A 22,128-nucleotide genomic window follows, 5' to 3' on the forward strand; every position below is an offset into this window, starting at 1 on the left:
ATTCGGTATATCATTGAAGACTCTCGAAAACATCTACAGGTGGAGAGCATTGTGGCTGGTTGCATCACTGTCTGGTACAGAGGTGCCAATGCTCAGGACAAGATAAAACTCCGGAGTTTTGTTAACTCAGCCTGCAACATCACGGGCACCAGACTTCACACCATTGAGTATATCTACAAGAGGTGATGTCTTAAGTAAGCAGCCTCTATCCTCAAGGATTCCCACCACCCAGTCCATGCCCTCTTCACTCTGCTGCCATCAGTAAAAAGGTGCAGGAACCTAAAGACAAGCACTCAGCAGCACAAGGCCAGCTTCTTCCCCTCTGCCATCAGGTTCCTGAATGATCCATGAACCAGACACTGCCTTACTTTGACTTTTCGCGCACTATTTTTATTTATTTTTGTAAGATGGTTTATATGAATGTTTGCACTGTGATTCTGCCACAAAACAACAAATTTCATGACTTATTCATGACAATAAATTCTGATTCAGATTATGATTCCACCATTTGGAGAAAATCAACAGTATGTCGGTCGCAGTGGCTGCAAAGAAGTTAAATTTTAGTGGAACATGTGGAATGAATAGCAAGGGACTTCAGAGAGTTGCTAAACAAGGACTTTTGGGGTACAAGTCCATAGCTCTCCGAAACTGCTGACACAGGTGAATAAAATTGTTTGTTTTTTTAGGTGCCTTGCCATTTGGCGTGGGCGATCATGTCTCCACCCATCACGATCCCTGATCCTCAAAGTTGTATTTGTTGCTTTCCCTGTTTCTAATCATGATGTTAATCCATCTATCATTTTCATTCTCTGCCTGCCTCTGCTTCTTTTTCCTTCCAGCTTTCCAGTTGTACCTAAATGTTCTAATTTTTTTTTGCATGATATGACCAAAGAATTTTGACTGCTGTTTTCGGATTCTTTTAAGTAATATACGATTTATTTTCATTCTTCATTAGTTATCCTGTCCGTATATGATAGGCATTGGATTCTTCTGAGAAACCACATCTCTGCTGCATTGATTCTTTCCTCCATTGCATTTATGATGGTCCATGACTCACAGCCGTGCATCAATATAGGAAGAATGTAGCAGCTGAGAGTTCAAAGGCAGATGTCAATTGCTGTTTTCTTGTTCGTTAGGATGTTTCTCATTTCTGTAAATGCTGTTCTAGCCATTGCTATTCTTGCTTTTATGTCTATGTTACCCATGATCCAAAGTACTTGAAGTTGTGAACTTGTTTCAGGATTTCAATACCCAACGTGATCCTACATTTTGGGATATCAGGTTTCTTTTGATATTGCCATTACTTCAGTTTTTATTATTTAAAGTTAGGCCAAATCTTTCGCTCTCTGTGTTGATGGTAGATACTAGTCTCTGTAGATTTACCTCATTGTTTGCTATCAGTACTCTTATCAGTCGCTGTTGATATTATATCCCCCTATACTTACTCCAGGTAGGTCTTTTGTATGGTTTTCATGATGTTTTCACTGTATGGGGAGAATAGGTCTGGTGATAGAACACAACCCTGTTGGACTCCTCACTTTATTGCCTGATATTCACCAATCTCATCCTGAATCAATCACTATCCTGAATAGGATAGTGAAAGAATATTTAGAATGCCTGTATTCATAAGCTGAGGCATTGAGTGTAGATGTAGGGATAGCATGTTGCAGTTATACAAAACATTAGTCAGAGATTAGTATATTGTTCTGCCAGCCTCACCACAGTAAGGATATGATAGAAAAGGAGATTGACCAGAAATTTGCCTTGAGTGGAGGGTTGTAGTGATAACTAGAGATTAGATAGATTCAGAAGATTCTCATTGGAATGTAGGAGACTCAGGAGTGACCATACAGTTAATAAAATTATGAGGGAGATAGATAGGTTTGATAGTAAGAATCGTTTTGCTGGGCAGGGAAGTCAAGAACTAGAGGGTTCAGGTTTAAGGTGAGAGGGAAGGAATTTAAAGGTGATCTGAGGTGTACATTTTTAACATAGAGGGTGCTGAATATCAGGAATGTATTGCCAGAGGAAGTAGTGGAGGCAGATACAGTTGCACCATTTAAAAGTCATTTAGACAGATACTTGGACAGGAATGGTGAAAGGAAATGTAGGCACTTGCGATAAGCATAGATAAGCATCCTATTCAGCATGGACAAGGTGGGCAAAAAGGGCTCATTCTGTTCTGTACACCTCTATGGTTTCAAGGTTCACTGAAACGAATAACAGACTGATTCCATAAAATGTGTTGTTGATTCATTCAGCTTCAGATGTTACTTGCACAGATTAATAGATTCATTTTAATTATGTAATGCCGGCACACAAGTGGAACATTTGCATAAAAAATTTACATTCGTTTTCTGGCAGAATGCGAAGGAACTACAGCTTGTTTACAGTTTAAATTTTAAATTTTCGAGGTACAGCATGGTAACAGGCCCATGAGTTGGTGCTGCCCGAATACACCGGGCAGAAGGTGGGAGGAAACCAGAGAACCCAGAGGAAACCCACGCAGATCACGAGGAGAACATACAAACACCTTGTGGATATCGCCAGATTCGAACCCGAGTCAATGGCATAGGGTTGCACAACTGCTATGGTAACCATGCCACTCTTCGATGCCCATTTTCTGAAAACAACGTTCACAGACAAATGCTTCCTTCACAACCCACCCAGAAACATTTCAAGCTTCTCTATTAATGAAGACTCTCAGTGCAGCAAGGAATACTATTAATGAAATTTTAATGTCATCAGGTCTTTTTTTTAAAAAAAAGTCTGGTTGCAGAAATTGCTATTTTACTTGAGGTGGGAAACAGATTTCACAGTTTGTATGGATGGTGATCTGCATATTTGTTTTTATTTTTATGGACCTATTGCTTCAAATTTAAATCTTTAATATTTTTATTTCACAGACAGAAACATTGGAACTACAGCTACAGCAAAATCAGAAGAATTCTTCTTTGATAATGACCCTAACAATCCTTTTAATGAACAAGAGTATGATGACTCCCTCAATCCATTTGATGTAAATGATCTTCAGCCTGACAGGATTCTTGAAAATAGGACAGAACTGACTGAGCCACCAAAACCAGCAAAAAGACAGAATGTCAAACCTGTGGACATGAGCAAGTATCTCTATGCTGAAACAACCAAACCAGAGGAGGAGGAATTAGATGAGTATGTTATTAAAATACTTCAACATTAGATTAGAATCACTTTAGTGCTCAAGTGCCTCACAGAATCACATCTAAAAACTAATGGGTAACATTTCTTGGATACACCTAAACATTCAACGATGCTGAAAGAGATCATTACCTGTTTGTTCGCCTATGTAAGCTAAGTTTAATAGGTATTAAAAATCATATAGTCAGAGCATCCAATTTCATGCACCTTAGTTTAGTCAATTAAGTTTCCAGTACATTTCTTCTATAAAATGCATCAAAGGAGACAGTTGCAGGAATAAATGCTGCAGTTTGGATATCTATTTATTTATTTACATTTCACCTGATGTCTGTTCTCTTCATAGTTCTGTTCGGCTTAGTTGGGGAAAAGGCAAGCCACAGATTTTACTGTACCTGGGTGCTAATTTGACTCATTCATTGGAGATATCTTTTCTCAATAATGTTTTGATATGGCGAAGACATCTGCTTTTTAACAGATTATCTACCAAAGTCTACAGAAATCTGCTTGGCAGCTTTATTTGAAAGAAGTTTATACTTTAAGGGTGTTAGGCTGTCAGGCTTACAACTGCAGAGAGGCTGGTTTAAGTACTAGATGACAAATGATTCCCTTCCATTGACTTTCAGTAAAATAAAGTTTAGCATTCATGCTCCAATTGGATTGCCTTTCCTGGTGTCTTAGCAAGCAAGAGGAGGCATTACCCAGTCTTTCATTTCACTTGCAAGGTGTCAAGGGAAACAAATTTGTTGAGGAGCAATGTGTATGGAATTATGTGAATTATTACATTTAGCTTGACTCACTATCCATGTTAACAAGAATTGTTGGCTTTAAATATAATGGATTTAGTTTTTATCACTTTTTTATTGAGAAACTTGGGTATGGAATCCATCAGTGTCAGTGCCAAGGTTGGGGGTTGCATTTGTTGGCATCACCCCCTCCAACCGAGGTCTTGTGCCCGCCCCAACCACGCATGGTGATAAACTCACCCACAGGCCAAGCCTTTAGCACAAAACTTTTTTCATTAAAATATATTTTTAATATTACAACTTACCAACTTACCTGTTCTCTAAATGAATTTAAACCAAATACAAACAGATATAGGAAAGGAAAAATATTTCCACTCGTGCTGTCAGAAGGTAAGTTCGGTTGTAATGCGTGCAACATGCGTGCACATGTAATATCGTACCGCAGTGCTACATTTAACAGGGGCAGCACGCGGAGTCAGGTAGGCACCACTGGCTCCCCCTTCCCGCCGCACTAAGTGAGTTATAGAGCAGAAGACTGTGTCCCCACGTGGTTATCCAATGACCCCTGCTACCACTCGCTCTGGCACCGACCCTGGAATCCATGATCATAGGTTAAAACATCCATTTTTGAAATGTTCGGGGGGGAAAATAAATCAAGCATGGGGTTGCATAAAAAAAAACCTCATGTTTGCAAGATGAAGGACTTGAACAGTTTTTTTTGTTTTGGGGAAGATCAAATAGATTCCATCTCTTAATTCAACCCACCATGAAAGCAGCAGTGTGATTCTTGATTTGTATGTATGGGTCTATATATTGTGGCCTAAAAACAATGCTGTGATTTGACCATTTTGTTCAAAGTTCTGAATGCTACCCATACATGATAACTTTTATTAGTGTGCTTGAGACTTCTGCAAATACTTACATTGAGTACTTGCTGTGTTTTTATGCCTTTTCGCTCAGATTGTTTATTTTAGTGTTTGCACTTGTAATTATTCAATCATTACCAAAACATTCATGTGCTAAGGTGAAGAATAATTCATGTTTTCAAAGAATGATGTTCATTTGAGACTAATTTTGCTTTTATTTTAGTTTTAAAATGCCAATGAATGGACTATTCCTCTGAGACACTTTCTGTCAGCAGATTAAATTTGGTTCCATCATCCTTGTCTTTCATTCTTATTGGATGTTCATGAATGACAGATGCATCTGGGAGGCAAAATTGGAAATTAATGCAATGTGCACTGAAAATGCCTAGTTGTCTGTTTCCTGATTAAGTGCTTTTCCACACCAAATTTGAGGTTGATTTTACATCTGCAGTTTAATCTTGATTCCCACTGGTAGTCAATAGAATGCTTCTGTACAGCAGTCTTATTCTTTTACGATAAGTACATTCCATGACAAGATTTGTTTCAAAAAAAAGCTATATTACAATCCAAGTACTTTTCATGTTAGACACATGAGGGACTGGAGATGCTGGAATCTGGAGCAAAAGACAATCTGCTGGAGGAACTCAGCAGGCCTTGATGAAGGGTTCTGGCCTGAAATGTTGACAATCCTTTATCTCCCAGTGATGCTGCTCAGCCCACTGAGTTCCTCCAGCAGCTTGTGTTTTGCTCTGGTTTGAAAGTTAAGTTTAATCAGTTTTGATTTTTGTAACTGTTGGATGATAAATTGGTTAACTAATCAGTTTCCCTCGCTTGCTCCCCCTCCCACCCCACAATTTGTCCTCATGATTCATCTTCATCACATGTATATTTTCAGAATTCTTAAAGGTAAATGATGAATTGCACTTTTTCTATTAATAAGATATCATTTGTCTGGTTTTGAAGCTGTGCAAGCAATTCTTGCACCCTTCTTACCTTTTCTCATTTGGTTATAAACATTAAATTTGCTGTTAAGTAAAAGCAGATTTTGTATTTTTCTCCTAAAACAGTCTTTGCAAATGGCATATTCTCAAGAGTGACTGCATGCCACTTAATGTCTGAGTGTGGACCTTAAGATAAGGCTTCAACTTTCATTTAAATGTTTAGTAAGAAGCACTGAACAGGATTATCTTTTAACCTTGAAAAGCTTGTCACAGTGGATGTGCCATTAAATTATTGTACATTCAGCAGATTAAAGGTTATAAAATGCACCAATAAAACTGTACATTTCAGAAATGTTTTCAAAATACACTGGTGCATTTAAGTACACAAAGAAAAGTTTATTTTTGAGGTCGAATACTGTTAAAGAGGTATTTTAAAAATTAATTCTGTTTTAATTAGATCTAATCCATTTTATGAGCCGAAGGCATCAAATTCTACAAGGAATCAACCCACATTAGTGACAGCTTCAGTACAGCAACGTGAGACAGAAAAAAGGACAAAAAGGAAAGCTCCATCACCTCCTCGACCTGATACTAAATCTACACCAAAGACAGAAACTGTAAAGATGCACATGAAGCCTGCTATTGTGAAGGATCTGACTACTTCACCAAAGGTTTGGTTTATCACTTGTAAATTGATTAACATCATAATTTATTATAATAAATTATTGGTTTAACTTTTAGTTGTTACTAGTCACTCAGAAAGGAATTGAAGCTTCATCAGAGATTTTTGAACTTTAAGTAGAGATAAGTTATTTGAGGGTAACAATAGCTTACTTTCTGAATCTAAATCCTACCACACAACTAATCTGTAGGGCTTTTTACGCAGAAATCCCGCAATGTTGCTGTAAAGAAGATCAATCCTTAGCCTGCTTTGATCGTTTACACTGAACCAAACAAAGTCAGCATAATGCTGGGCCAGTGTGTCATTTTACAAAGCAAGCCGACATTCCGGGAGCAAAAGAGGCAGGATGTGTAACACAACAGCGTCAATGTTGGCGTCTAGTGTCACGTATTTGACAACGTGTAAGACCCACTTTTTTTTTTGCAAAAAATGGCTCAAAAATATTCTCCTGGTCTTGTACGCAAAGTTGAAATAATGGTGAGTAACGCCGACAGTAATCATCGTCGCTCTGTGGCTCACTGGCATCACCATTATCTAAAGTTGGGGGCTGGTGGCAAGATGTTGGAGGGAGAGTGGATGGTGGGATCAGTGTGGGGGCTGGTGGTAGGCTGTCAGGAGACTCTCCTAGCAGCCCATTGTCGGTCCTGCACTGGTCATTATTGTCTTGAAAAAGTGTCAGGTTCGAGAGAGATGAGTTTGGATACAAGGGTTTCCAAACAAATGCTACTTTTATTAGCACACAACTATTAATAGAAGAGTGTGGTAAAATGTGACGGAAATAAAATGCGCACAATTTATAAAAGAAAGTGGGAAAATATGCACACAATTTAATAAAATGTGCATAATTTATAAAAGAATATGGGAAATCTTCTGAAAGTATTGATCTATAGCAGAGGATTTCAAACTTTTTCGATCCACTTTAAGTAATCCCTATGCCGTAGGTCTCTGTAATTAGGTAAAGGATTACTTAAAGTGGTATGTCAGTGGGGATAAAAGGTTGAGAACCACTGCTCTAGACCCAATTGTTACTGAGATATTTTGCTTGAGAAAGATTTGTCACTGGCTCATTTCCTTTGGAGTTATGAAACTGTACATATAATGAGTCAATTAAGTATGATTAAAACAGTGGTTTTCAAACTTTTTCTTTCCACTCACATACCGACATAAATAATCCCTCACTAATCACTGGGGGCTGGTGGCGGGCTGTCCAGGGGGGAGCAGGGTGGTGAGCTTCAGATGTTCAAATTGAGGACAAACCCATAGACCAGCTTGCTCACAACACAAGGTAACTCGAAACACCCGGGGACAGGTGAGAGCGGGGTGGTGGGATCAGTGTGGGGGAAGGTCTTTTATCACAATGCTACTCCCTAAAACTAATCTCCTCTCCATTAATATCTGAAGGTCTGTCAATGACTATCTTGAATGCATTCAGTAACTGAGTATTCACACCTTCCTTCTGTAGAGTTCCAGATTCAGTACCCCATGATACATACTTTTTACATTATTCATGAATAATCAAGCCCTATTTTGAAAGACCAACAGCCATCCTGTCAAAACCATGAATTATATACTTATGAATTAAATCACCTCATTCTTCTCCCAGCAACACATCAGTGCTTCACCCACCTAATGAAATGGTGAGTCTCGTAGAGGTGACATCACTATTTCACCATGAGCTCATTTCATCCCCAGCTCTAGCCATTTCATGTACAATTCATTTCAGACTTCTGCATTTGTGGGAGCATGCATAGAGATCTGAGATGGGCTAAATCCCAAGTGCCTGCTGGTCAGGTATTCCCTAGTGAACTACTCGCTGACAGCCAGATTGACTCTGCCTTTTACCTTTGCTGTATAATTGCAGCTCAATCTGGCAGAACTAGTGTCAAATTAGTGATGTACTAGGAATGATACCTTGGTGCTGGACCCAACCACACTTTGTTATTGCCCTCATCCTTCTCCATGAGCAGCCCACAGCAACACTAACACTTTGCAGCTGGTTGACCCCAAATGGAGGAGGCCAGGAATGGCAAGTGGGCTTCAAACTGTTCAAACTGAGGACAAACCCACAGACCAGCTTGCTCACAGAACAAGGTGACTAGAGACACCTAGGAACAGCTGGGAGCAGGGCGGTGGGATCAGTGTGGGACTAGTGAAGGGCTGTTGGGAGACTTACCCGTAGGTGTACTAGAACAACTTCCTCATAAGAATTCCACGCCAACTTACGGAACTTCATCCACTTGAACACCTCTATTCCCGCTGAGGTTAACCAGAGAGCTTTATTTTATGAATTTGCACGAGAGGACCTTGAAGTATACACGAACAGAAAGATGCATTTAAATTCCAGTAATTTTCTTTTCCCCTGAATGAAGCTAACTCATGGGCCATCAAATTTCAAAGGAGAAGCATTGTTCCAATTTGGTTTTCTGCAGACTTTGCTCATTGTTAATTTTTATGTTAGTTGTCAATAACCAGTGAATCACTAAAAATTCAAATTAATTTTCGCAGATTAGATGAATGGATAAAATCATTTTTTATAATGTACTTAAATTTAGACATAGAGCATGGTAACAGGCCCATCTGCCCATTATCCCTTCTTTACCTGGTCCAACTTAGCTCCTTCTGGTCTGTTTCTCTCTTCCGCCTCCCTTCTCTTTACATGGCCCTTCCAATTTTTTTTCTTACATTTCCATCTGCCAGTTACTCTGCTTTGGCTCAAAACTCCATTCTCCTTCTTCCTCTCATCCTTTTCTACCATCTGTCCATCATCCCCCACCTTATTTGGTTCTACCTATCCGTGTCTCACTCCTCCATCTCACCTCTTTATACTGGCTTCCTTCACTCAACATGCTCAAGCCAAAACATTGATCATCCCTCAGCTCCCACAGGTGCTGGCAGGGTTCCTCGAACAGAGAGTTGTAATTTTCAAATGGCAACAGATTGGGAAATGTTGATGTTTATTGATGTCCTTATGCACAGGCTACTAAAAAGACTACAATGCAGGTTCAACAAGCAGTTGAGAGGTCAAATGGTTTGCTTTTATTGTAGTAGAATCTGAGTGCAGGAGTAAAGATATCTCACTGCAGTTGTGTGGGGTTTTGTAAAAATCACACTCTGGTGGAAAGTTCAGATACCATTCAAAATGATGCCAAGGTAGAATATTACCCATGATTTTTATGAATGAGAGAGCAGACTTGAATGGTCAGATGGTCTATTCATGCTTCCTAATTTTTATTTGCTTAACATTAGGACAAATCATTAAGGAAATTAAGAGCATTTTAGCATCAATTTTGCACAGGATATTTAGTTGTCATATTCATGAAACTTAAACAGCCCTCTTTGCAAATATCAAAGTAATTAGCAGGCCATGAAGTTTAATAAATCAAGTTATTTTATGATGTTGAAAACTATTTATTATCTTTCTGTCCTTCATTCAAAATGCATTAAATATCATGTTACTAAAATATTGGAATTGTGCTTTTCCCCCCATTCTATTTATTTATTTATTTATTTTTAAAAAGAAAAAGAAAAAAGACTGTACTTAACTTATCCTAAATCCATAATCCCTAAATTAAAAAGAGAAAGTCGCTGGGACGCCTTAAACTACCAAAAGGGTAACAGTAATGGTACATTGGTGAATTGCCTTATATGTAAATAAGTTAGTTCAGGAAGAGATTATAAATTTTTCAAATGTTATATACAAAACAGTAAACCACTGTATAATTCATTAAACTTTAAAATATTCCATAAAAGTGTGCCACGTTTTATCAAACTTAACTTCAGTTTTCAATACATTACATCCAATCTACTCTGGGTTCAAGCATGATAAGGTTCAGGTGATCCGTTGTGCATAAATGGGAGAGATAGAGACCTTCCATCTTAGCAAAATAGATCTTCTAGCCATTAAAGTGGCAAAAGCTATCACATGGCAAACCGACACCAATGGAATTGTGCTTTTGTATGATATCATCTTGATCTTGGATCTCTTAGAAATGTTCATGTACTCGATTGGAATATCCTTCATATCTTCTTTAAACTGACCAATATTAAAACATCCCAATTCATCTAAAATGGCCAAATCTGCATCACCATTCAGGTGGAAAAGGTATGGCTGACTTGCCTCACCTCTGCTGTTTTTTTCAAAACTACTTCTATGATCATAATACAGATGATTTTTTTTGCATTAAGTGAGAAATATGGGTCCAATATTGTAGATTTAAACAAGGACAATTATGAAGTCACGGAAGTAGAGCCAGCTAAGATGACTGGGCAAAATAGGTTAATAGATTTAAGAGGATCTTTCAGAAAGCACAGAATAGATGAATTCCAATGAGAAATAAAAATTCCAAGGAAATGATACACCATCTGTAGTTTATCAAGTTAAAATTGAATCAGACTTCACAAAAAAGCAAATTATTGCACAAAGACAGTGATAGATCATCAGACTGAGCTGAATATAACAAATTGCAAAAAAGTGTCTAAAAGATTTATGAAGAAAAACTTGAGTATGAGATAAAGCTAGGCAGAATGCAAATATAGATGGTGAAAAACTGAATATTATTTAAAAGGGAAAAAAAGTTAACCAAATATTGCTGCTATTGAAAGTGAGTCTGGGGACATAATAATCTGAAACAAGGAGATGGCAGGTGAAGTACATGATAACATGATGTTGAAGTGAGTTTGTTGTCATATTCATCATACATGCACTAACATTGCTACTTGCTGCAGCTGAACAGTAAAAAAAATACAAAGAGAACTCAAAAAAGCTACAGTAGTATACACTTAATATTCCGTCTGGGCTCTCTTCAACCAGACTGCATTAATATTAACCTCCAGTTTCCAGTTTCCTCCCCCTAGTCTCACTCTTTCCTTATCCCTGTCTCCTTTCCTCCAGCTCCCCACCCCATTCCCTTCCATCTTCATTCATAGAGCAACCCCCTACCCTACTTCTCAGCTTTATACTCTTCTGCTCTCCCACCTTTATCCTCCTATGACCACTTAACTGTTTGCCTGTACTCCTCCCTCTGCCCTTTTCTCCCCTCACCTTTTTATTTGGGTACCTGTCTGCTTTTTTCTCATACTTGATGAAGGGCTCAGGTTACCCTTTACTTCCTATAGATTCTGCAGGACCTGCTGAGTTTTTTCAGCATTTTTATGTATGCACTTGAGCCTAGAGGTGCTCGTCTTCAGCAGTGCATGGAGGTTGTGGTCTGGATGATGGGGGCCCTTTATGATATTTGCTGCCTTCTTGAAGCAATGCCTCACATAGATGCATTCATAGATGGGAGGTGATGGGCAAAGCAATGTTTATTACCTTCTGGAGCATTATGCAGTTCTTGGCATTTAAATTCCTAAACCAGGCTGTCATGCAACCAGTCAGCGTACTTTCCATAATGCACTTTTGGAAGTTTGATAGAAGATTTGATGAAATGGCACACCTCCTCAGATTCCTTAGAAAGTAGAGGTGTTGGTATGCCTTCATAAATGTTTCAATGTGCTGGTTCCCAGAGAGAGGTCTTCTGAAATATGGACCCCTAAGAACTTGAAGTTTTTAATTTTGTCCACCTCTGTTCCATCAATGCAGACAGATGCATGATCCTTTCAAAAATCAACAATAAGTTCCTTGGTTTTGTTGATATTGAGAGCAAAATTGTTGTTCTGATATTATCCAACCACATTCTTGATCTTCATCCTTTATTCTGACTCGTCAGTTCCAGTTATTCAGCCAACAATGGTGATGTACTCAATGAATTTGTAGTTTGATTTGGAGTCAAACTTGATATGATATTGTCATATTGTTACGTGCCCAAAGAACCCCGAAAGCCAGTAGCAATAGATATTCACCAAGACAAATGGTTACTTAAACAAAAGTTGCTTTTAATTATCTTTAAACATGAAAATAGAAACAAACTTTAACTTGTATATTATTATTAACTTACTTAACCTAGCCTAACCCCCTTCTAATTCTAAGCGCATTTGTGTGTAATGTGTGGTAAGTTTAGGAAAGTTCTTTGGTTCACAGTCCAATCTCACTTCTCATTCCAAGTTCACTGGTTACAAGCAATTCTTATACTGTGCACAGAATTTAACAGTTATGAATTTCACCAGGCTTTGGTGTTTGAAAGGTAAATGGTTACCACTCAGGAAGGTTCTTGTAGGTTTTGTAGAGAGAGATGAGTTGTTCCAGGACATCCACAACTGAGGTACTTCCCTCAGTCACTCAGTGTCTTGCTGATGAAACTTGCCCTTCAGGGTTCTCCAGATGATAACCTCGTTCTTTCATGTTATCACAGAGTTCCTTTCTGTTTCTCTTATTCCAAGTTTAACATTTTCCACTCTGGAGCTTCTGTTTCAGTTCCAGCAAGCTTCCGCTACTTGTCACAACTTTCTCTCTCTCACACACACACACACACACACTCTGACGCTCAGTCAGAGACTGCTTTCTCCCTCTGCTTGCAAAAACCACCTGACCGTCTCCATCAAACAGTAGAAGTCAGTCTTCTGGTTCATCTGTTGCTTTTAGGTAAACAAGAACCCATCAGTGACCTCCTGAGCACCCTTATGAAAGACCATCATGTCTTTGCTGTTGCTTTAAAGACAATAGTCCATTAATTCCACAACATTAGTGCAATTAACACCTACTTGTGAAGTCTCCATAGACCTTCTTTAAAGTTTCTTTAAAGTCACTCTGGATATGAATTCTCCAGTTTTTCAAATAAGATCTGTTTTAAAGTGTTTGTATGTAACCTACTCTTAACTTTTCCCAATTTTATCTCCCAAAAATATTTCTATATATTCTGTCACAATATACACATAGTTATACATAGTCAATTATTTTGCATTAATTTCACTAGAGTACAAATAATATCCTGGAAATAAATGTAAATCGGGAATCAGAAATTTAAGAAAATCACTGTCGTATGAATACTGAGCAAACTGTTGGATCTGTGAGGAGATAAGTCTTGGAAACCCAATGGACCATCCAATGCTCTCAATAGAAGTAGCTGGTGAGATGGTTGATGCTTGGTATTAATTTTCCAAAATTTCCTTCATAGCAAAAATATTAAGGGCAATTCATAAAGACATTTTTGGTGAACATATCGAAAGAAATCATGATAATAAGGCAAAGTCAGTATGGTTTTGTGAAAGGGAGATCATACTTGACTAGATTATTGAAGTTCATTGAACTAAACTGACTAAGTAGGATCTTGTGTTTGTACAATATTTAGATTTCCTGAGGTATGGTGCTGGATCAAAGATCACTTCAGAAAATTAAAGCTCATGGAATGGACAGAAAATTGTTGAGCTGTTGCCACCATGAGATCTCTAGGCTGAAAAAGCCTGTGTAGTAAACACAGAAAGGGGAGGGATAGGTGGTGGTTGCAGCCACTTCCATAGTATCCAACTGGACATGATGAAAAAGACCTCAGGATATGAGTGTTTTTTTGACATGTAATAAGTACCAGTTCTCATGAATAGTTTGCACTCACCATCCTGGTCAGTGTGCAACCTTAAATCTGACTCCAGCTTGCCCAACTCCATTCTTCACACTAAAGCAAATGGTTATTCATTGCAGGAGAGGGCAGGGTTCAAGTTAAGTTTATTGTAACATATATAAAAAAATTGCAATGGAAGAGATTGTTTTATGAGCAAACCAGTAGACATCTCATACTTGGTAAACAAGTAAGACACAATGTGCAAGTGCAAAATTACAAAGAGAGTTGATAAGGAGCAAGGCAGCATAATTTTACAATTTGGGGTTCATTTAGAGTCTGATAATGATTGGTGACAGAAACTGTCCTTGAATCTTGAGGTGTGTGATCTCATACTATCGAATCTTCTTCCTGACAGAAGGAGAATGAAGAGAATGTGGCAGAGATGGAATTATTGTTTTTCCTAGGCAGCAGGAGTTATAGATGGTGTTGATAGAGGAGGTTCCCAGCAGAGCAGCATGCAAGTTCAGTTACCTTTTTCAAAATATGTTTGTGTGTTTGGGCTTGAATGCTAAATGCTAAGTACCAATGTATAAAACAGTACAACTCCGAAAGTCTGAAATGGTTGAGACTGGGCCTATTTTGGATGAATGGTTTTTTGAAGAACTGGTCATTTTTTAAAAAACAGCCTACCTGCAACAGCAAATCACTTCTAATAGTGTTTAAACAAACAACAAGGCAAGGCTTTTTAAGCATTAAAATAATGTTTAATTCTCATCCAAAAAATGCTGGTCACTGCCAATTACTGACACTTCTCCACCAAGGACCCATTTGTGCTGGGAGCCCAAGGGTCCCGTTTCTGCCCAGGAACTTGAAGTCCCCGCTGCTGCTGCAAGGAGCCTGAGGTCCACTGCTGCTGCCATTGGGAGCTCGAGGACCCGGTCAGTTCAGCTCGAAAAAATTTCAGATAACAGGATTTCGGAGAATCCGATTTCAGATAATCGAACTTGTATATGTGAAATTGTCCATCTTGGCTGGATAGAGTAGAGGAGAAGCATTCTAAGCTTATGACTCCGTTCTCAAACAGCAGTTTACAGCTGATGCTTGTAATTGCACATGCTTAGAGGTGAACTCCAGCTTATTGCTGAAGGTTTCACTGAAACGTGACAGGAATGGGATTTGCTTTATATACCTGTAACACCTTACAAACATATCCTGTTGGCCACTCTATTAACTGGTGATAAAGCTTCATGGCAAAGTGCTGGAAAGCACAGATGACAACCCATATCCCAGAAGCTATCACTTTGGAAAAAGGTAGTAATCGATGATGGAATTTGCAACCATGTTGGGGTGCTCCTTTGGTTGATAGGGGAAAAGAATATTTAAAGACATCAGAACTAGCACAAAATGCATGGTCCACCAAGCAGCATTTACCTCAGCCCTTCTATATTTTTCTGAAACATGGATTCCATCCAGTAGACATCTCAAGGCACTCACTGGAAGGAAAAGAAAATCAACACTATTGTCCTCTCCTGGACCAACATCCCAATTACAGAGGCTCATTTGAGCAAGCTACATCAGTCACAAAGTTGAAACCAGACTCCAGAACCAATTTTATTTCTATCTTCTGTTATGGGAAGAGAATCTTCAAGAAACTAATGAAAAGATTCAAAGTTATCCTCAAATCCATCTTAAAGTAATACTTACAAGTCCATTGTTTTCTTAGAAATGGTGGCTCATGACTATTCAAAATATTGAAACCTCAAACCTCAGCATCAGGAGAACAACAAGGCCCAAGCAGAAAGAATGGAAGTAACTAATCAGAAAAAAACTCACAAATGTTATTTTTTTTAATCGTAAGGGCAACTGAATAAATAAGTAGGAAGGATGCGCTTCAATGATGGATGGGGCCTTGGTGAGACTATTAGGAGTACTTTGTTCTGCAGTAGTCTCATTTCGCCACTTGAATGCATGGACGAAGTGCCTCTACAAAGTCATTCAAGAAACCCTTTTTGCAGATGACTGCGCACTTGGCGCACAAAGTTAGTGATCTACAGTTAATGCTGAACAAATTCTCAGACGCTGCTACACTCTTTGGCCTGACCATCAACCTGAACAAGACTGAAGTACTCCATCAGTCTGTGCCAAACACCAACACATAGAACCAAAAATCACTGTTGACAAGACCCAGCTGACAAATGTAAACAGCTTCAAATACTTGGGGAGCATCACCCTGAGTGATGACCTCATGATCAGCAAGGCCAGCCAGGCTCTGGAGAGGCTGCATACCAGTGTTCATTCAACACAATGTCCACATCCCATCAAAGCTGAAAGTTTACAGAGCTGTGGTCATCCTTTCTCTCCTATATGGATGTGAGACCTGGACTCTGTACTGATGTCAAACAACTGGAGAAATTCCATATGCATACCATCCGTTGGCAAGACTGTCTCTCCAACCTGGAGGTCTTGGGTCACGCAAAGTCCACCAGCATTGAGCCAATGATCATCAGAGTCCAGATGCGGTGGATTGGACACGTCATCAGAATGGATGACCAACGTATGCCTTGCCACCTGCTCTATAGTGAACTGAAGACAGGAAGTAGACCTCAAGGTTGTCCAGACAAGTGCTATAAAGATGCTGTGAAGGAAACCCTACACTACTGTGGCATCCAGCCAAGTGAACTAGAAACTGCGGCTGCTGACAGGTCCCGTTGGCGAGCCCTGTACAAAGAAGCCTACACCAGCTTCCAAGATAGGCATTGCCAAAAACTGGTGGAAGGCCGTGAACAACGTCACAGAGCAGCAGCCTCAGTTATTACAAAATAGACTTCCAGTGCCCCCATTATGCTAGACTTTGCGCTTCCAGACTGGGATTGCAAAGCCACCTTTATGTCCACAGATGAACTGCACAACAATGTGTCTTCTTCGAACCAAACAACCACCAACAAAAAAAAAATTTTTATTCTTATTTAAGGAAGGGGATTAATAAATTTGAAGCAGTTCAGAAAAGGTTTCCTGGACTAATTCCTATTAGTTTGGTCTATGAAGAAAGATTCTGCAGGTTGGGTAAAGGTAAAGGTTCCATTATTGTCACTTAATACTACATTTTAAATGTAACATGTATGAAATTCTTTAACTTTGTCTACCATAAGGAAGATAGAGAGTCACCACTTTGTCCAGCACCCCTCACAGAAATGAGGCCTCAGTATTCATGACCCCTGGTTTACAAGACCAGAGGTCTAACCACTGACCTATCAAAGCCTCTGGGCTTGTATCTGATAGTTCAAAAGAGTGAGAGCTCATGTAATTGACAAGTATGAGATCCTGAAGAGTCATTAAGGTAAATTTGAAGATGATGTCTTCTTTTCTGAGAGAATCTATAACAACATAGGAACATAGGAAGTAGGAACAGGAGTAGGCCAAAAATGGCCCATCGAGCCTGCTCCGCCATTCAATACGATCATGGCTGATCTAATTTATGACCTAACTCAACCTACCTGCCTTCTCCCCATATCCCCTAATTCCTCTATCATGTAAAAATTTATCTAACCGAATTTTAAATATGTTTAATGAGGCAGCCTCAACCACTTCCCTGGTTAGAGAATTCCAAACATTCACTACTCTCTGGGAAAAACAATTTTTACTCATCTCTGTCCTAAATCTACTCCCCCGAATCTTGAGACTGTGTCCTCTCGTTTTAGTTTCCTTGGCCAGCTCAAAAAACCTTCCTACATCTATCCTATCCATACCCTTCATAATCCTATATGTTTCTATAAGATCTCCTCTCATGCTTCTGAACTCGAGCGAATACAATCCTAGACGATTTAATCTTTCGTCATAAGTCAACCCCTTCATCCCAGGGATCAACCTAGTAAACCTCCTCTGGACCATCTCTAAAGCCCGTATATCCTTCGTCAAATATGGAGACCAGAACTGGACACAGTACTCCAGGTGCGGTCTCACCAGTACCTTATACAGTTGCAACATTACCTCCCTACACCTGAATTCAATTCCCCTGGCGATGAAGGCCAACATTCCATTTGCCTTCTTAATAACCTGCTGCACCTGCAACCTAACTTTTTGCGATTCATGCACAAGCACTCCCAAGTCCCTCTGCACAACAGCATGCTGTAGTTTTTCACCCTTAAAATAATATTCAGCTCTTTTATTTTTCTTGCCAAAGTGGATAACCTCACACTTACTAACGTTGTACTCCATCTGCCCACTCATCCAGCTTAACTATATCCCTCTGCAGACTCTCCACATCCTCATTACAATTTGGTGTCATCCGCAAACTTGGCTACACCACATTTTGTCCCCTCCTCCAAGTCATCAATGTAAATGATGAACAGTTGTGGGCCTAACACTGACCCCTGCGGCACCCCACTTACCACTCTCTGCCAACCTGAAAAACTCCCATTTTTCCCGACTCTCTGCCTCCTGTCAGACAACCAATTTTCAATCCAGGCCAATATACTTCCCCGGACTCCACTTTCCTGTAACTTACTGATAAGTCTCTTGTGCAGCACCTTATCAAATGCTTTCTGGAAATCAAAATATACAACATCAACCTGTTCCCCTCAATCCACCGCACCCATTATATCCTCAAAGAAACCTAACAAGTTTGTCAAACAAGATCTTCCCTTTCTAAAACCATGTTGCGTCTGCCTGATTGAGCCCTTACGTTCTAAAAGTTTCACTATTTCATCTTTAATACGGCTTCAAGCATTTTTCCAACTACAGACGTCAAGCTAGTTGGCCAATAATTTCCAATCTTCTGCCTACATCCCTTCTTAAAATGTGGCGTGACATTTGCTGTCTTCCAGTCTGCCGGGACCTGCCCAGAATCCAAGGAATTTTGGTATATGACCACCAATGCATCAACTATAACTTCTGCCATTTCCTTCAGAACCCTTGGATGCATATCATCAGGACCAGGTGATTTGTCTGGCTTTAGTCCCATTAGTTTCTCCATCACTACTTCCTTTGTAACAATTATTTTATCAAGGCCCTCCACAACATTCGCATCCTTAACTCCGCACTTGGGCATGCTGGACGTTGTCATGATAATGAATATGTATGAGATGTACCGGAAGTCACGTGGTATGAGAGAGAGATAAGAGCACAAGCAGAACAAAGGAAACTGGAAAATAAAGACACTGAGAAGTTTACCTGATAAAACTTGTGTTTGATGTTTCATTAACTTCACATTTCGGGCCACAAATGTGACATTGGCGACGAGGATGAAAGAAGCTTGAAGAAAATTAAAGACTAAAGAAGATTACAGAGAACTTCAAGGTGATAAGAATTTTCTCTTTGACTCAGTACTTTTGGGGCTGGAATATTTCCTCATGGCTGGGGCAGACAGTGACTTTCTAACGCATAGTGGAATTGCTCATTTTGACCTGACGGGTGATGCAAGCACTGTAAGTGTGAAGTGGAAGGCATGGCTGGAAGAATTTGAATCCTACGCCGACAGTCGTGGCCTATTTCTAGATACCGGTACAGTTGAACAAAAAGCGCAGAGAAGGGCGTTACTTCTTTTCACTGCTGGACCCGCAGTTCGGGAAACGTTTAAGACACTTTTGAATACTGGAAGAAAGGATGAGTACCAGAAAGCGGTAGATGCATTAAATGCACACTATGTAGTGACACCGAATGCTACATTTCAACGCCATTTGTTTCGGAGAACGAGACAAGAAGATGGCCAGACAGTTGCTCAGTACGTGACGAGACTACGCCAGCTAGCTGTTGGATGCAATTACATGCCAGCTGATTTGGACAACCAATTATTGGATCAAGTCGTACAGCACTGCAGATCAGATAAACTCAGAAGACGTCTACTGGAAAGAGGGAGTGAATTGGAACTCACCGATGCTTTAACCATTGCTGCTGCATTAGAGGCTGTTGAAGGGCAATTTCATACCATGACCCTGAAAGACAACTCAAGCCAGCAAATTAAGAGGCTCTCACATCGTCATAACCAGCCAAGATATACATCGACACAGGACGTGGAGTGTTATAGATGTGGAAATCGAGGTCACTTTGGAAAAGACCTATATTGCCCGGCCAAAGGCAAAGTTTGCAGAAAGTGTGGAGGTAAGGACCACCTTGCAAAGAAGTGCAAAAGCAAGTCCAATGCAGACCAGAAGAGGAAGAGTACAACTTCCAAAGGCAAAGCCTGGGGGAAAGGAAAGTATCCTGGAAAGAAAGATACCATTCACCAGATAGACGGTGACGATGATGATACCCAGGAGGAACAGAGTTGTTACCAATTTACGTTGAATGAAGTACATCATGAGAAGGTCATTGGTGGAGTGACAGTGCAGGTCATTGGTGGAGTGACAGTGCAGGTCATTGTAGACTCAGGCAGTGATAGTAATGTGAAGTTAATGAAACATCAAACACAAGTTTTATCAGGTAAACTTCTCAGTGTCTTTATTTTCCAGTTTCCTTTGTTCTCCTGCTTGTGCTCTTATCTCTCTCTCATACCACGTGACTTCCGGTACATCTCATACATATTCATTATCATGACATCCCTCCTTTAATCAGAAATAAACTTTACCTTCACTTACCAATATCCCTCGGAAACCTACGAACAAACGAGAAGCGACGACAATATCGCAAGCAGGCCGAAACGAAACCGGAAAGCGCCCAAACGATACGAAGACTTTGTGCCATAGTTTTAATAAGAACTTTGGGACAGTATTTAATCTTATATGATAAAGTGCATGTATGAGTGCTGTAGGAAGTAAATTTTATGTAGTTGAGTTATAGTATTACCATTAGTTACGATGTTTGTAGGTTTCCGAGGGATATTGGTAAGTGAAGGTAAAGTTTATTTCTGATTAAAGGAGGGATGTCATGATAATGAATATGTATGAGATGTACCGGAAGTCACGTGGTATGAGAGAGAGATAAGAGCACAAGCAGGAGAACAAAGGAAACTGGAAAATAAAGACACTGAGAAGTTTACCTGATAAAACTTGTGTTTGATGTTTCATTAACTTCACATTTCTGGCCACAAATGTGACAGATGTGTCTTCCACCGTGAAGAGTGACACAAAATATTTGTTTAATGCCTCGGCCATTTCCTCATTTTTTGCTACCAGTTTTCCTTTCTCATCCTCCAAGGGTCCTATGTTAACTCTGGCCACACTCTTCCGTTTTATATATTTATAAAATTTTTTGCTTTCTGTTTTTATATTTTGTGCCAATTTACTTTCATAATCCTTTTTCCCATTTCTTATTACCTGCTTTGTAACCCTTGTTGTCTCTTAAAGTTTTCCCAATATTCCAGTTTCCCACTGCTCTTTGCAGCTTTGTACACCTGCACCTTCAATTTTATACTCTCCTTTATTTCCTTTGTTAACCACGGTTGATTTTTCCCTCTCTTGCTGCCCTTTTTCCTGACCGGAATATATTTTTGTTGAGCATTACAAAATATTTCTTTGAAAATCTTCCACTGTTCCTCAACTGTTTCATCAATTAGCCCGTGCTCCCAGTCCACTCTGCCCAATTCCCCCCTCATCCTATGGTAGTCATCCCTGTTAGTTAGTTTTAGATCTAACTATTTCCCCTTCCATCTGAATGAGAAATTCAATCATACTATGATCGCTATTTCCCAGATGGTCTCTGACTATTACATCATTTACTCTACCTATCTCATTGCACAACACTAGATCCAGGAGAGCATTTTCTCTTGTGGGTTCCTTAACATGCTGCTCAAGAAAGCTATCGCGGATGCATTCTATGAAGTCCTCTTCTGGACTCCCACGACCAACTTGATTTTCCCAATCTATGTGGAAGTTAAAGTCCCCCATGACTACTGCCGATTCATTATTACATGCCTCACTTATCTCTATTTATTTTCTGTGCCACTAAACTATTGTTATTTGGTGGGCGATAGATAACACCCACCAATAATTTTTTCCCTTTGTTATTTTTTATCTCTACCCAAATGGACTCAACATTATGCTCTTTAGATCTTATATCATTCCTCACTACTGCCTGGAGCTCATCTTTGATTAAGAGTGCAACTTCACCTCCCTTACTATCCTGACTATCTCTTTGCACCACCTGATACCCTTGAAAGTTTAATTCCCATTTAGGGTCACCTTGTAGCCATGTTTCCGTGATGGCTACCAAATCATAGGCATGGGTACCGATTTGTGCCTCAAGTTCACTAACCTTATTTCTAATACTGTGGGCATTCAGATAAAGTGCCCTTATGCTCTTTGTCCTTTTAATATCTAGTGACTTCTGTAACCTTTTCTTTTGATTTTTCTG

At 39.5% G+C, this 22,128-nt stretch overlaps 1 protein-coding gene across 15 annotated transcripts in view; it reads left to right on the plus strand.

Annotated features, from left to right (window-relative positions):
* ehbp1 (EH domain binding protein 1) overlaps positions 1-22,128 on the plus strand; it is a 561,098-nt gene that overhangs the window by 220,723 nt on the left and 318,247 nt on the right. For all 15 annotated transcript variants that reach the window (XR_011355819.1, XR_011355820.1, XM_069931681.1 and 12 more), the window contains 2 exons: positions 2,907-3,171; positions 6,185-6,398. Coding sequence is in view for 13 of the 15 variants with exons in the window: in XM_069931681.1 (XP_069787782.1) it covers positions 2,907-3,171; positions 6,185-6,398 (479 nt within the window). In the remaining 2 variants the exon portion in view is untranslated. The remainder of the gene's footprint in view (positions 1-2,906; positions 3,172-6,184; positions 6,399-22,128) is intronic.

Source organism: Narcine bancroftii, chromosome 4 (assembly GCF_036971445.1).
Source record: "Narcine bancroftii isolate sNarBan1 chromosome 4, sNarBan1.hap1, whole genome shotgun sequence".
NCBI classification, from domain to species: Eukaryota; Metazoa; Chordata; class Chondrichthyes; order Torpediniformes; family Narcinidae; genus Narcine; species Narcine bancroftii.